This window comes from Argiope bruennichi, chromosome 8 (assembly GCF_947563725.1).
Source record: "Argiope bruennichi chromosome 8, qqArgBrue1.1, whole genome shotgun sequence".
NCBI lineage: Eukaryota > Metazoa > Arthropoda > Arachnida > Araneae > Araneidae > Argiope > Argiope bruennichi.
In genome coordinates, this window is record NC_079158.1 from 35,564,407 (window position 1) to 35,578,141 (window position 13,735).

The 13,735-nt window shown below is 28.8% G+C and overlaps 1 protein-coding gene across 4 annotated transcripts in view; it reads right to left on the reverse strand.

Annotated features, from left to right (window-relative positions):
* Positions 1 to 3,883: 3,883 nt before the first annotated feature.
* LOC129981331 (uncharacterized) overlaps positions 3,884 to 13,735 on the reverse strand; it is a 73,153-nt gene continuing 63,301 nt past the window's right edge. For all 4 annotated transcript variants that reach the window (XM_056092121.1, XM_056092123.1, XM_056092120.1 and 1 more), the window contains exon 3: positions 3,884 to 5,020. In XM_056092121.1, coding sequence (XP_055948096.1) covers positions 4,805 to 5,020 — 216 coding nt within the window. In that variant the 3' untranslated portion in view covers positions 3,884 to 4,804. The remainder of the gene's footprint in view (positions 5,021 to 13,735) is intronic.

Sequence of the window (13,735 nt, forward strand, 5' to 3'; positions counted from 1 at the left end):
TATCTTCTGAAGTACAATTACGTTTGCTGCTAAACAATTTAAGTGCAACAGAATTGATGCAATGCTGTCTGGCGCCTCTTTGCAATTGGGTTCAATTGATGCAATCGGTGCTCTAGTGCGCCGCGAAATTCATGTAAATTTGATAGCGCTCAATGTGTTTTGTAATTGATGTCTTTCTTCTAACTCTTGTATTAATTTGGATGCGATGGACTGATACCATAATCTAGACTGTGTATATAGAGTATCTAGACTGTATTTATCATGATCAAGTATCCATCCACGAATATAGCGTGATATTTTATATATGATGGATATTTAAATCAAGTATCAAAACTGCTAGAACCTTTCCAAAATAGATCGAGTATTTTAAAAATGAAATGCTAATCTAATTAAACTAAGTCAAATCTATCTAATTCTGTTACAGCGAGTATTTCTTTAAAATAATCACCAGCAGATGTCTGGATTTATATTTTTTCATAACAAATTTTCTTTTTATTGTTCAGGATAAATGTTCTTGTCGATGCTGCTTCGTTCAACGGTGGCTGAGTAATCGACTGTACACTAAAGGTTCTTGTCGACGCTGCTTCGTTTAAGATGGTACTGTACACTATAAATGTTCTTGTCAACACACACTATAATGTTCTTGCTATACATACTATAAATGTTCTTGTTATACACAATATAAATGTTCTTGTCTATGCTTCTTCGTTCAGTGGTGGCTGAGTAATCGACTGTGCACTATAAATATTTTTGTCGATGCTGCTTCGTTCAGTGGTGGCTGAGTAATCGAGTGTACACTATAAATGCTCTTGTCGATGCTGCTTCGGTCAGTGGTGGCTGAGTAATCGACTGTACACTAAAAGTTCTTGTCGATGCTGCTTCGTTTATGATGGCTGAGTAATCGACTGTACACTATAAATGTTACTATCGATGCTGCTTCGTTTAGTGATGGCTGAGTAATCGACTGTACACTACAAATGTTCTTGTCGATGCTGTTTCGTTCAGTGGTGGCTGAGTAATCGACTGTACACTATAAACGCTCTTGTCGATGCTGCTTCGGTCAGTGGTGACTGAGTAATCGATTGTACACTATAAATGTTACTATCGATGCTGCTTCGGTCAGTGGTGGCTGAGTAATCGACTGTACACTATAAATGTTCTTGTCAATGCTGCTTCGTTCAGTGGTGGTTGAGTAATCGACTGTACACTATGAAAGTTCCTTGTTCAAAATTTATACTAGATCTATAAAAATTTGAAAGAATGCAAACTGAGAGAGTTGATTAGCTTGAAAACAGAGTATACATAATATCATTTAATTATAATAATATCATATTAAGCTTTTTTAATTTTAACATCACTGCATGCTCCTCTACCAAAAATCGTGAAAATTCCCATCAGTAGAGATGCGCAAACGTGGAAGGAAAAAAATAAATTGTATTTTTTTTTTTTTTAGAAAATTTGAGAAATAATCTACAACCAAAGACAAGTAAAAAAAATGGCCGCAATAGGACCTTACAAAAAAAAAGCAAATCTTGGTTACAGAATGAACTTAATCATAAAATTTGAACTAAAATAGCTATTAGAAATATTGTACTGAACTAAGATCTAAAGCTTTACTTCAAATTAATGTTAAGAAATTATTATAAATAGCGAAGTATTTGAGAAACAGTTTTCACGTATTAGCTCATGTTATATATTTTTCTATAGTTCGGCCATTGCGGAGAGGTAGTTGTAAAAAAAGTATTTCATAATATAAAACGCGGTTATTTTGATAAGGAAGGAGGCATCAGACAATTGTAATAAATAAGACTTTGCTGATGCCTTATTTATTACAATTCTATTATTTCTACACGATTTGGTTTCCATTTGTACTTTTCTCCCTATTAGAAAATGTGTCCATCTGTACGAGGGTAAAGGTTGCCCATCTCGTCCTGGTTGTTAATAGAATCTTCCTTATGGTATATCATATTTATATTAGAGGGTGAAAGGAAGATTTAATTATGTTATGTTTTTTAATTGCAAAGTCGTAAATTGCTATTTTGAAGTTCACTGTACAAGATGCTAATTATAAGCTAAACTATTATAGAATTTTAAAACATTATCTTTTGAACTGAAAATAAATAATGAGTGTGAAGAAGACCGTCCATGTTTAAAAACAAACTGTTCACGAGCCTGCGTGCTCTTGTTTCATCAGTGTATGTTTCGTAACTGATTGTATATAAGCATTGTACATAGCCATGTTTTGAGTGTGAATTGATAATTATATGTTGCGTCTAAATCAAATAAATGTTTTAAAATGCAAGTGACTGTATTTGCTAATGGATTTTATCATCTTTTTGAGTAATTCACCAAATTAAAGAAGAAATCGGGTAGATTTAAAGGTCCTGATACATCGAAACACTTCTGAAACGAAAGCAGATGTAACAATGAGAATGAAGCTTGTATCAACAAGAAATTTAGTGCTATGCGATTGCTTTAAATATTCATATAATAAAGACAATGATTTTGGCAAGCTTTCAACGTAGCATTCTATCAGATTGACTTATATTGTTTTATTTATTGATCACAAATGATCTTAAATTTCAGATAAATAATTCGGTTAGGTTTACTGTGTTCAACATTTGAAGGAAAATTATGCAAAAAATGTAAAGAAGCTAAACTTATGCAAATTTATTTCTTTACAGTGTAACAATAAAAAAATAAAGGCATGAAGGGCTATAAATCTTATTGTATAAAAAAGACTTAATCGTGTTAATATTTTAACTTTATTTTCAACAAAAATACAGCAAAAGTCAAAAATATTTTTTTTTAAATATTGCCCTATAAACAAATACACTTTTGACAAAAAAAATCGTTCAATTATGTGTGATTATACAACTTGGGAATTAAAGCAAATAAAATGGCAAAAAGTTTGCTCTTTAATGAGAATAATATATAAATTATAGTAAAAAAAAGGAGATATTATGAATTCCAATTTGGTTGTATAGCATGTCAAATTACATAAAGAAGAAACTTTATCACGATATTTAGTTTAAATTTCTTTTAACTGAAAATGTGAATAGGTACTACTAAAGAACTTGGATATTGGGGCATTCGTAATATAAACAATTGTATTTATGTAATAACAACTTTAAATCAACTATTAGAAATCTATGGTATTTTTCAGTTGATAAACATATATCACCTTGTCTAGCGCTTTAGTAAAAGATGTTCACTTCGACACCCCCCCCCCCCCCACACACAGATGTTAGGGTATTTTCATTTGTAAAGAAGTCGTTATAGAAATTTTCGTTTTTTATACTGTGAGAATCAGGTTAAGTTTGTCATCTCTTAAGCTTAAAACCTTCAAATTTGGCAATGTGAAAAAAAAAAAAAAGGAATGTTGTCAGAAAAGAGATTCGAGCATCTAATCAAATAATATTGTACTGTGATTTTGTTTTTGTCTTGCTTCGTCTGTATTCATTATTTCTGAAAATTATAGCAACAATAATGTATTTAATAACGTTGCAAAATGTGTATTTAAAAATTAAAGCACTAAAACAATTAAAGGATAAATTAAAAAATACTTTGAAATTAAAAAAAAAAAAATCAGAGGAAAATCGACAGGAAATGAAATTAATATAACTGAGAAGCTTACTTTTAAATTTTAAAGTATTTAAAAATTGTTTTGTGTGCGATAATACTCTCTGAATTTATTGAGGAAAGAATATTCTTTACGCAAGAAAATAATATAAAATAATATCAGATTATCAGACCAACAAGAATCAAATGGAAAGAATTCCATTCAGTAATAGTAAAAGTAAAGATAATAATAAATAATAAAAAAAAAAATTAGAAGTTTTGAAATTTCAAGGAGGCCACACAAATTCATTCACAGCCCATATTCAGATTTAAAATATTTTATTAAAAACACTATACAATGATATTTACAAAGTGTGCTTAACAGAGCACAAAAGAAGAAACAATAAGAACATTAATCATGATAAACACAAAAAAACATTTAAATATAACATTAAAAAGAAGCTAATTTTCAAATATTATTCTTTTTCATTTTGAAAAACGTGAAGAACGCAAAAACCCTGCAAGCAAATTTGTTCCTTAAAATATAATTCAAGATATTGCCTTAAACTGATTAGAAATAATCAAAAAATAATTTTTCAATAATTATAACCATTTTTGTTATCGAAATTTCATGAAAATGATAACATTTCATTTAAAATTATTATCCGTACATTCTTTTTGCTAACTTTTTTGTTAACATTTCTTTAAATTATATGAATAAAAATGGCATACAAATACATAAAGGTTACAAAATACTTTTTTTTCAAATTAGAAACTTAATCTATAGTTTCCAATTTAGCGCATGTATTTTTCCAAAAAAATCACGCGCTACATGTATACATTTGTTAACATGCTTCGTTAGTAACAATGACTAACTCAAGCCGTTATTGGTTAAACAACACATTATCAAGTGATAAAAAGTCTACATAATTCATACAACAGAACAAAGAGCATGTGCAGTTAAATAAGTCTTAGGAAAAAGTGAAGATTATTCCATTTTCAATCATACGCATGCTCTCAAAAGACTAGTTTCAAAAATTCATACACAACAAAATAAAAGAAGATATTTCTGCAGATAAAATCACAAACAAAAACATGATTTCTGGTAAGTATTAATACTAGTGAAAAAATGTGTTCATCAAAATTCTTATCAGAGATAATGAAGTGGACACAGCTCATGTTCAACTGGCATTTGAGATCAATAACCGCGTGTTGTTCGCAGTTTTCATGTTTTGATTCGCGTTCACCATGCCGAGAACATCATGTTGGCGGTCCAGTGCGGTGGGGGAGGCGGTGCGCCGTGCTTTGGTTTGTAAGAGGAGCTGAAAGACTTGTTCCACGTCTTTGGATCGATACTGTAATCAGGGGCGGCGTAAGCTGTAGCGGGACTCATGTGGGCTACTCCGAGTCCAATGTAGCGACAGGTGGTCAGAGCTGCCTGGCGAAAGCGTTTCCAGCTCTGAAAAAAAGAAATAACTTCTGTTAGAATCATTAATGGTTCACAAGAAAAATTATAGCGCAAACTTTATATATCACTAATATAATAAAACAGGTTTTTGGATTGAAAAAGTATAATATTATATTCTGTTGCTCGTGGTCTACAAATCCATTTAAGGACGATTTTATAAAGAGATTCAAGAGATCACCAAAGAGCTCCAAAAACAGTGGTATGTTTCGCCATCAAAGGAATCTGTCATGTATTCATCAGATTTCCACCCCTCATAATAAATATGCTTAAATATAAACTTACTATTAAAGTTTATGAATTATTGATGATTAAAACACAAATTAATGAATACTAGCTGCCTTTGGTGACCAGTTTGTTCGCCCAGATGATTGATTTTTTAAACGATTAAAATGAAATAGTGATTAAAATGAATTAGATTAAAATGAATGAGTCATAGCAGTTATTTATCTATTGACGTTTAAGCCTATTTCAGCTCTTGATATGACAAACTTTCTGTTTGACACTTATTTCTTTTACGTCTTGTATCCTTTGTTTTAATAGAATATTTGTTCTCTCCAAAATATTTTTAATGATATTTTGCAGCTCTAGTGATTAGCGAAACACTGAATCAAACATAACTATAAAAATATTCAACGAAGAAACCTGAAAAGTTTGTATAGAATTTGTTTACATTTCACTTTTGCCATTTAGCAATAAGTAATATGAGCCATTTTTGTGTTACATATGTTAACATTGTATATATATTAGGTAAATGAGGGTTCTTTTTTGTCTTTTTCCGCAATTAAAATGCTTCTTAATTTTAAAAAAAATGATAAGTTTATCTATAATTGGCTATCTTATGTTTGGCTATATATGTGAATATGCAACTATATATGAAGTTGCATATTCGCTTATTTAGCCTCATATATGTAGTTGCATATTCGCTTATATAGCTTCACATATGTAGTTACGTATTCGCTTACGTAGCTTCATATATGTAGTTGTATATTCACTATGAATATTCATAGTGAATATACAATATAAAGCGAATATATAATACGAATTTATATATATATATATAAAGCGAATCAATATTCACTGTGAATATTCATAGTGAATATTGATTCGCTTTATATATGTAGCTGCATATTCATTATAAATATGCAACTATATATATGTAGTTGCATATTCGGTTATATTTTAGCGCGGACAGATAAATTTTATTTGTCCAGAAGCGTCAGTTACTCTTGCATCTGTTTCGTGCTATTAGAAATGATACTTAGCGCTGCCAAAAAATGTTGTGCTTCGACTGACAGCTGAACTTCTAAATGCAGAACGGCATTTCCTCTAGTTATTATTTTATCCTATGTAACGCAATGTTAATACAGCTGCAGCATTATCTAGTGGTTTAAAATGTATTCTATGTTACAGATAAATTCTGATTTCATGGCAGAAAAAAGAAATTAATTTCATTTCCATTCTTTGTAAGCAAACGGTATTCCTCCAGAATTCGTTTATAAATTACGGATAATTGTTCTATGTTACGGATAAATTCTAGTTTCATGGCAGGAAAAAGAACTTAATTTCATTTCCATTCTTTGTAAGCAAACGGTATTCCTCCAGAATTCGTTTATAAATTACGGATAATTGTTCTATGTTACGGATAAATTCTAGTTTCATGGCAGAAAAAAGAACTTAATTTCATTTCCATTCTTTGTAAGCAAACGGAATTAGTCAAGAATTCGTCTATAAATTACGAATAATCTATTATAATCATAAATTACGAAGTATAATCTGATTTTTATAAATTCAATTTTAAAAGTTTCTCAGGATTTTGGAATCCTATTGTACTTATAATATCACAAGAAAGATTTAGAAAAAAATAAGAATTTATAAGGCGATATTTCACTGAAAACTTTCTGATTCCCATTCGTCTCAATATGATATTAATATGAATAATAGAACGTCAAAAAAAAACGAGTTATGATTGAGGGAAAAAAAAGACATTTAGATAATGAAATATCTTGACAAATTCATTTCTTTGTGTTCAGTTGACAACTTATTCTGAGAATACTATGCTTCTTAAGATTTCTGTTAAATATATTGTTCGTATATTGAAACCTGTCAAGAGGCGTTAAGAATATTTTTTATATTGTAATAAATCAAAAAAAGAAATTCTATTCAGCAGGAAAGACGATCCATCATTTATTTTATGCCTGAATGTTAGAGTATCTCCTGAAATGACTTGAAATACCCACAATGGCAAGGGGCTAATATATATTTAATTTCAAATCTATTTTTTACATTTATTATGCACATATGAAAGTGATTTAATAAAAGAGTTATGTTTAATATTACATGAGATCAAAATTCCCAAAAGCAAGGAAACTAAACTGAATGCCAGCAGATCACTTGATTTCTTAATATTTTATTAGCGTCTTTCCTTTTGCAGTAACTACTTATATATAATAATTGACGATTACATCTGGCGTTAAACATAAATCGCAGTATTGGTTATGTATAAAGTAAAAAACAAAAAGTAATATTTAAAATTTATAGATAAAGATTTTATAAAGCTTTTTTTACAAATAAAAATGCATAAAATGTTGCAAATAGAAAAAAAAATGTTAACTTCTGCAGCGGAAAATCATGAATCTGAAAGAAATACAACAAAGTACAATTTGCTTTCTTTTAAAACTATAAAAAAAAATGCGAAATAAAAGGTACGAAAAACATCTAAAGGATTTTATCGAGAGCTATCTATAGCGTTTACATGCTAATTGATTGTTCTGAGAGACAAAGAAAAATATGATTGCGACTATAAATCTTCTTATTCTGGGAACTTGATTTCTTCAGTTAAATGCTGCCATATAACTGTCGATATTTTTTATATAAATATATTCACGTTTGTTTCTTCTTGATCTAAATAAAAGAAGTTGTAGACAAAGGTCATAGCATATTTCCTTATTTTGTAAAAAATTACCCATCGGTAAAGCAGGAAATAATGCATTCACTTGATAAAGTTGATTTTGAATTTTATCTCAAGAAATTTAAATAAGATAAATACACAAAATACGGAAAAGTCCGAAAAAAATAACCACAAGAAAACGTTGATTAATTACTTTTTAAAAATTTTTTGTTATTCGTCAGAGAAACAAAAATTATCATATGAAACAAATAAAATCGATGGTAGAGCAAATATGTGTTTGGAATCAATAAAAAGCTAAGCTCACTCGTCTTCTTTTGTTTTATTAATTCGAAAAGGAAAACGATATGGCATATAGAGTTTGATTTATGGATTATTTTAATGCTACATTGATTTCATAATTCAATGATTTCTTTTATGATTGCTAGATGTTTGCCTGTAAACCCAATATTTTTAAGCTTTACTTCAATAAATGAAGTTTCCTCGAATGACATATAACCTCCATTGAATGATTTCTTGAATGACATTAGTCATTAATTCTCCACATTTTTAAAAGAAAAAAACTGGTAAAAGTTATTAATCTTTTAGGAGTTTTTTTCTTTTATTAATATTAATATTTCTCATTTTATTATCAGCTGTTAAACAGTAAATGTTAATAGTAAATGCAATTTTTTCACTTACTGAAAATAAATGAAAGATATCCTTTTTTGGATTGGTATTATTGGAAGCAAATTATATTTAAATTTTATCTATAAGAGCTTAAAATGACGCATTCGCTATTTATATCGTCTGAAACTGTTAAAAACTTCTCTTTTTGTTATAAAATCAGCAAGAATCCAATTGGATTGTTCTCTCCTTAACATTCATAAATAGTTTGTTGTGGGTTAGATATCGCCATAAAGTGAAGAAAATCGAATATTCGTTTCCGAACAATAAATTTTTTTCAATTGATTGTGTCCAAAATATGATGTAAATATGCAATTTCAGTTATTAAAACATATTCCAATGTCATCTATTTATACTATGTTATTAAGTTATGTGTATACTATGTTTATACTATGTTATTAAGTTATTATACTATGTTATTAAGTTATACTATGTTATTAAGTTATATGGTATCGAAAGACAGAAATTTTCTTTTGATGAATTTCATCGAAAATTTGATTACACTAAATTTATAATTTTAAGACAATACAATTTCATTCGTCTAGTTATGTGTATTTTTCAGAAATCGTGTTCATACAGATAAACAGACATAATTCATTTTTGAATTCATCAAAATCTAAAAAGGGATTTATCAATATCTCGATACTATTTAGTGAAATATAATGTTTTTCTACATATTTCGTCTATGAGAAAATAAAAAGTTAATACATTACTATCAAGTTTACAATTTGAGGTTCATTTTGCAATTGCAAACGATTTCTGAAGAAGCCTGAAGAAAAAGTTTTAATCACACTTCAGAAAATCAATATGTTTGAAGATAGAGGAATGTTAAATCCATTTAAGAATAATGGTTACTTTATATTTGTTATATGTTACTATAAGTTTATCTTATCAAGTTACAAAAAAATATTTTATCATTTTTCACTATTTAAAAAGCGCTTAAAGCAATAAGGAATGCCTCTTTTTTTGTAATTTTGCATTCCTACAGAATTTTGTTAAAGTAATAATACATATATAGTTTGATTTGATTCTAAAATTAAGTTGCATTTAATCTTGTAAAATAAATTTCCTTTTAAATGTCCTGTATTTAATACATTATAATTCCCTTTATCAAATAAATTTCATTGAAATTCACATTTTTTTTTTATCGTTTTAGCAATAATTACATTAATATTGAGAAATCACATCTTTTTGTTCAAGAAGTACTTTTGAGAGTTTTTTTTTTTTTAAGTCTGAAGTTGAATACAAGGAAATAAATTTTAATTGTATAGCATTCTAAATATATTCTTGCGACGCCTGAGCTTTAATTAGTACATAGTCTTATAACAAGTGCACTGTTTTCGGATTCTTAATCAGTCATTTTAATTCAGAAACCTATTCAGGAAATATTGATTGAATGAGTTTAAGCAAAGCTTTGAGGAAATGACTACAGAGGAAAAAGGAATTGGAAAAATAATCAACTTCCTTCTTATTCAAAATGATAGTTCAAGCCTTGGGCGTTCACTTCACAGGTCAAGGTTTGGGCTACTCTTTTCGCCATCCAGATCGAGTGCGGGTGTAGAAACTGTTGCACCTTGACTAATTGGGCCATATATTTTCCACTTCTGAAGTGCAACACTGTGTTACTGGTATAACTCTTGCGACAATCAGTGCATCATATTTCATATCTTTTAATGAACATTTATTCCTTCTATTTAAATTTCATAAGTAATCTTGTAGTTATCTGAGTATCTGGTTATAGGGATTTATTCATGCTATAAGTATTTATGTTATTTAAATCAATTCAAATTTTACAAAATGCTTCTTTAAATATCTAAGATTCTCGTATCTTTTACATAGATAATTCAAGTCATAATACACTTAATAAATAATATCCAATGATCTAGCAATTTCAGTTTACAAAAAAGACGTGGTGCAATCCAAGTTCACTCGACAGGTTGAAACTGGTCTACTTTAATTGCAATTGCTGTACTTTAAACGGTCTGATTAAGAAAATTTTATATTTCTGACAGCCCTTTCGACTCGCACAATAATGTCTGTCACTTTGCCATAAAGTGGCAGTCGTTCTTTCGATGACACTTTTCATTTGCCACAAGGCGACTGACAATCACCAATCTGTATGATTTCTCTTATGCATATCACGCATCTACGAACGTTTTCATAATGCACTCAACATCTGCGTGCGCAGACGCTTGAATGCTAATATATATTGTAGTACAAGCACAAGTTAAGACACAGTTATAGCACAGTCATGTAGAGCATGTATGTTCCACTCTGAATCTCAAGATGGATTTCTAATTCAATGGTCCTAGCTTTAACATCTTATGTCGATCGTACATGTGCACTCCCTCTACTCTTATTGCTTTACTATTACTTATGTATTGCTTAGTTTCCCAAATATCAGCTCACCAAAACTCCTTGAGTTGTTCTGTAATTACGATATGAGGTGTATTGTTAGAGATAGATAGACCTATAGGATAGGAAAGATAGACCTATAGGATAACTAATTTTCTTTTAAGTTAAATTGTTGAATTTTCTTATTCTTGGAACGAATGCATAATTCTGTAATATATTTATTGTTCCAATGTTTACCTGTTTCGAATATTCATTAGCAATGTTCAAGTAAAAAAAGTGAGGTAGGCCTTTGTACAAAATCTTTAAACCTCTATGTGACTTTTTTCTCACATTTTTTCACTCGCTTTACAGAAATATGGACTAGTTTCAATGGTAAAATAGACCTATAGGATAACATCATTTTCTCTACATTAACAGAGGTGAAAGTGAATTTTTTAAAACATCTCCAGTGTAATGACCTTGAGCAGACAGAAGTTTTGTCCTGATTAAAGACAGGATCTAGAATTGGAGCACTAAGAAGATGAAAACTATAACAACAACAAAGTCATATCGCTGTAGGTATGTTACCCGAACATATTAATATGCGCTTTGTATGCAGATTTGCATTAAGAAATACATTTTTATTTTTATGATTTTTTTAATCTTTGCAGTTTAAAATTGGAAAAAAGAACCCAATCTACTTAAATACATCATGTATCCAAATGATTACAATTTCCATTACTCTATAATAATAAGTTTTTTTCTCAGACAAAAATTAGATAGAAAAGCTTGTTCTGTATTTGCGAGAATTCCATTAAAAATATAATTTTATACAATAATATCTGGAGCTGGCCAAGAATAAGAAATTTCAATACAGAAAAAGAAATTTCTGTATAAGATTCAACAGTCAACTATGATGTTTTTAATTTTCTCGTATAGGAAATTTATCATTTATTGTTAGCGTTTAAAAAATTATTCTTGTCCGTCCATTCTTGAACGCACATGGAAAGCTGAAGAATAATGTTTGTGTACATGAGCATGCACTCAGTGAAATTTAATACTAATTTTCTAATTAGAATTGTAGTAGATTAGCTATTTATTTGTGTATATGATGTCTCAAAAGCAAAGCAAGCTAGGGGAATGAAATTTATTATAAACTTCTAATAGTAGTATTATTTAGGTTTTTAGTATATTTATTTAAAGCAAGAATTTAAAATCTGGGTTAAATTTTGAACCCGATAAGTTAAAAAGGAAACAAATCAGAAATTCCTACTCGTTGCTTTTTATCGAGCGACGAAGCTATACTCAAACTGCGCCAGAATTATGGAAATATATTAGAAAAACAAAAGGAAAAAATTCCTATTGCATTTATTTACTTTTGAAAAATGATTATTGAAATTTTTTTCATAAGTTGTTATGTATAAAACGCACATGATATTGAAACAGATATCACCACAAGATCCGATTAAAAAGTGCAGTTTAAATGAAAAAGTAGAACTTTTCTTAAAATATATTCTAAAAAATATTCCAAATAATTTTTTATTGTCTTGTCTTTTTATCAAGTTTTGCAAAAAAATAAATAAATAAATAAATAAATAAAAAATCAGTGTTTTATAGATTTAAATAACGAAATAACAAAAATATAGGAGAAACAATACTAATTTATTTTCTCTTACATTTTATCTTTAACGGATATGAATCAATTCTGAAATAAAATAATAGTATCAAGATCCTTTTTAGATTAGGAAATGCTTTCCTTTGAACGGAAGGACACCTGTTTTGATAGATCATTACATTTTAAATCCGGAATAACAGTGATTTTACATCATCTTAAGTGTTTTCGCTATACTTCATTCACAGTTTCCCAATTATCGGCGCCTTCAATAGTCCGTATCGTGTATACTTTAAATAATTGTGCTTTCTTGCCACCATGCTTCACAAAATAGTGATATTGCTCGAAATAATTAATTTGAGTATACACTGAATTCCCTCTTATTTTTTAATGATTAGCGTGTTTCAGTGTTTGAGTTCACCGTAAGAGAAACGGAGAGTAGAAAAAGTGTGTTATGAGCACAATTTCAAAAGCGATTTGACCTCTTTTCCACAAGAACTTAGAAGGAAGTAGGTAACGGATATAAAAATAGGAGGTGAGAAGGTTTAAATTTGGGGTTTCGTTTCTTTTATTTCTTTCCCAGATTAAAAGGCTGTTACGACAGCTTTTGTTTAAGGAAGAAAGAGATTGATGCAAACAAAGATTAGATAATGGTGCTTTGGAGAAAGCTAAATGGGGTTAAGATGTTTTGAATATTTTCCTTCATTTAAAATAGAGATAAATTTCATTCCGAACGAGTGAAGATTGTGCAATATTTTACATGTTATATACAAATTAAATTGTATATAAGTTTGATATTTGGATTAAGTTTCTGCTTTTTACTTATTGTATGCACCACAATCTTAATTTTTAAAAATTGTTTTGTATCTTATAATTTATATATTTTGAAATGTTAGTTTTGAATTATTTCGTTTTTTAAGTCTATAAAAGATGATCTTGATTTCATGAAAAGAAATTAGAGTAAAATCGTTTTTAATGAAGATATTTAAGGTTAGAGAATTTGTTTCTTTTTAATTATATAATTTGAAACAAATAAATTATTTTTAAATAGAACCATGGAGAAAATATTCTTTATGATTTCATTTTTCCCAGAAGACACTAAAGATATTAAAACAGTAGATATGAAATTTTTTTTATTTAAAGTTATTAAAAGAAATTAAACTTTAATAAGTACGACATTGAATTTTAA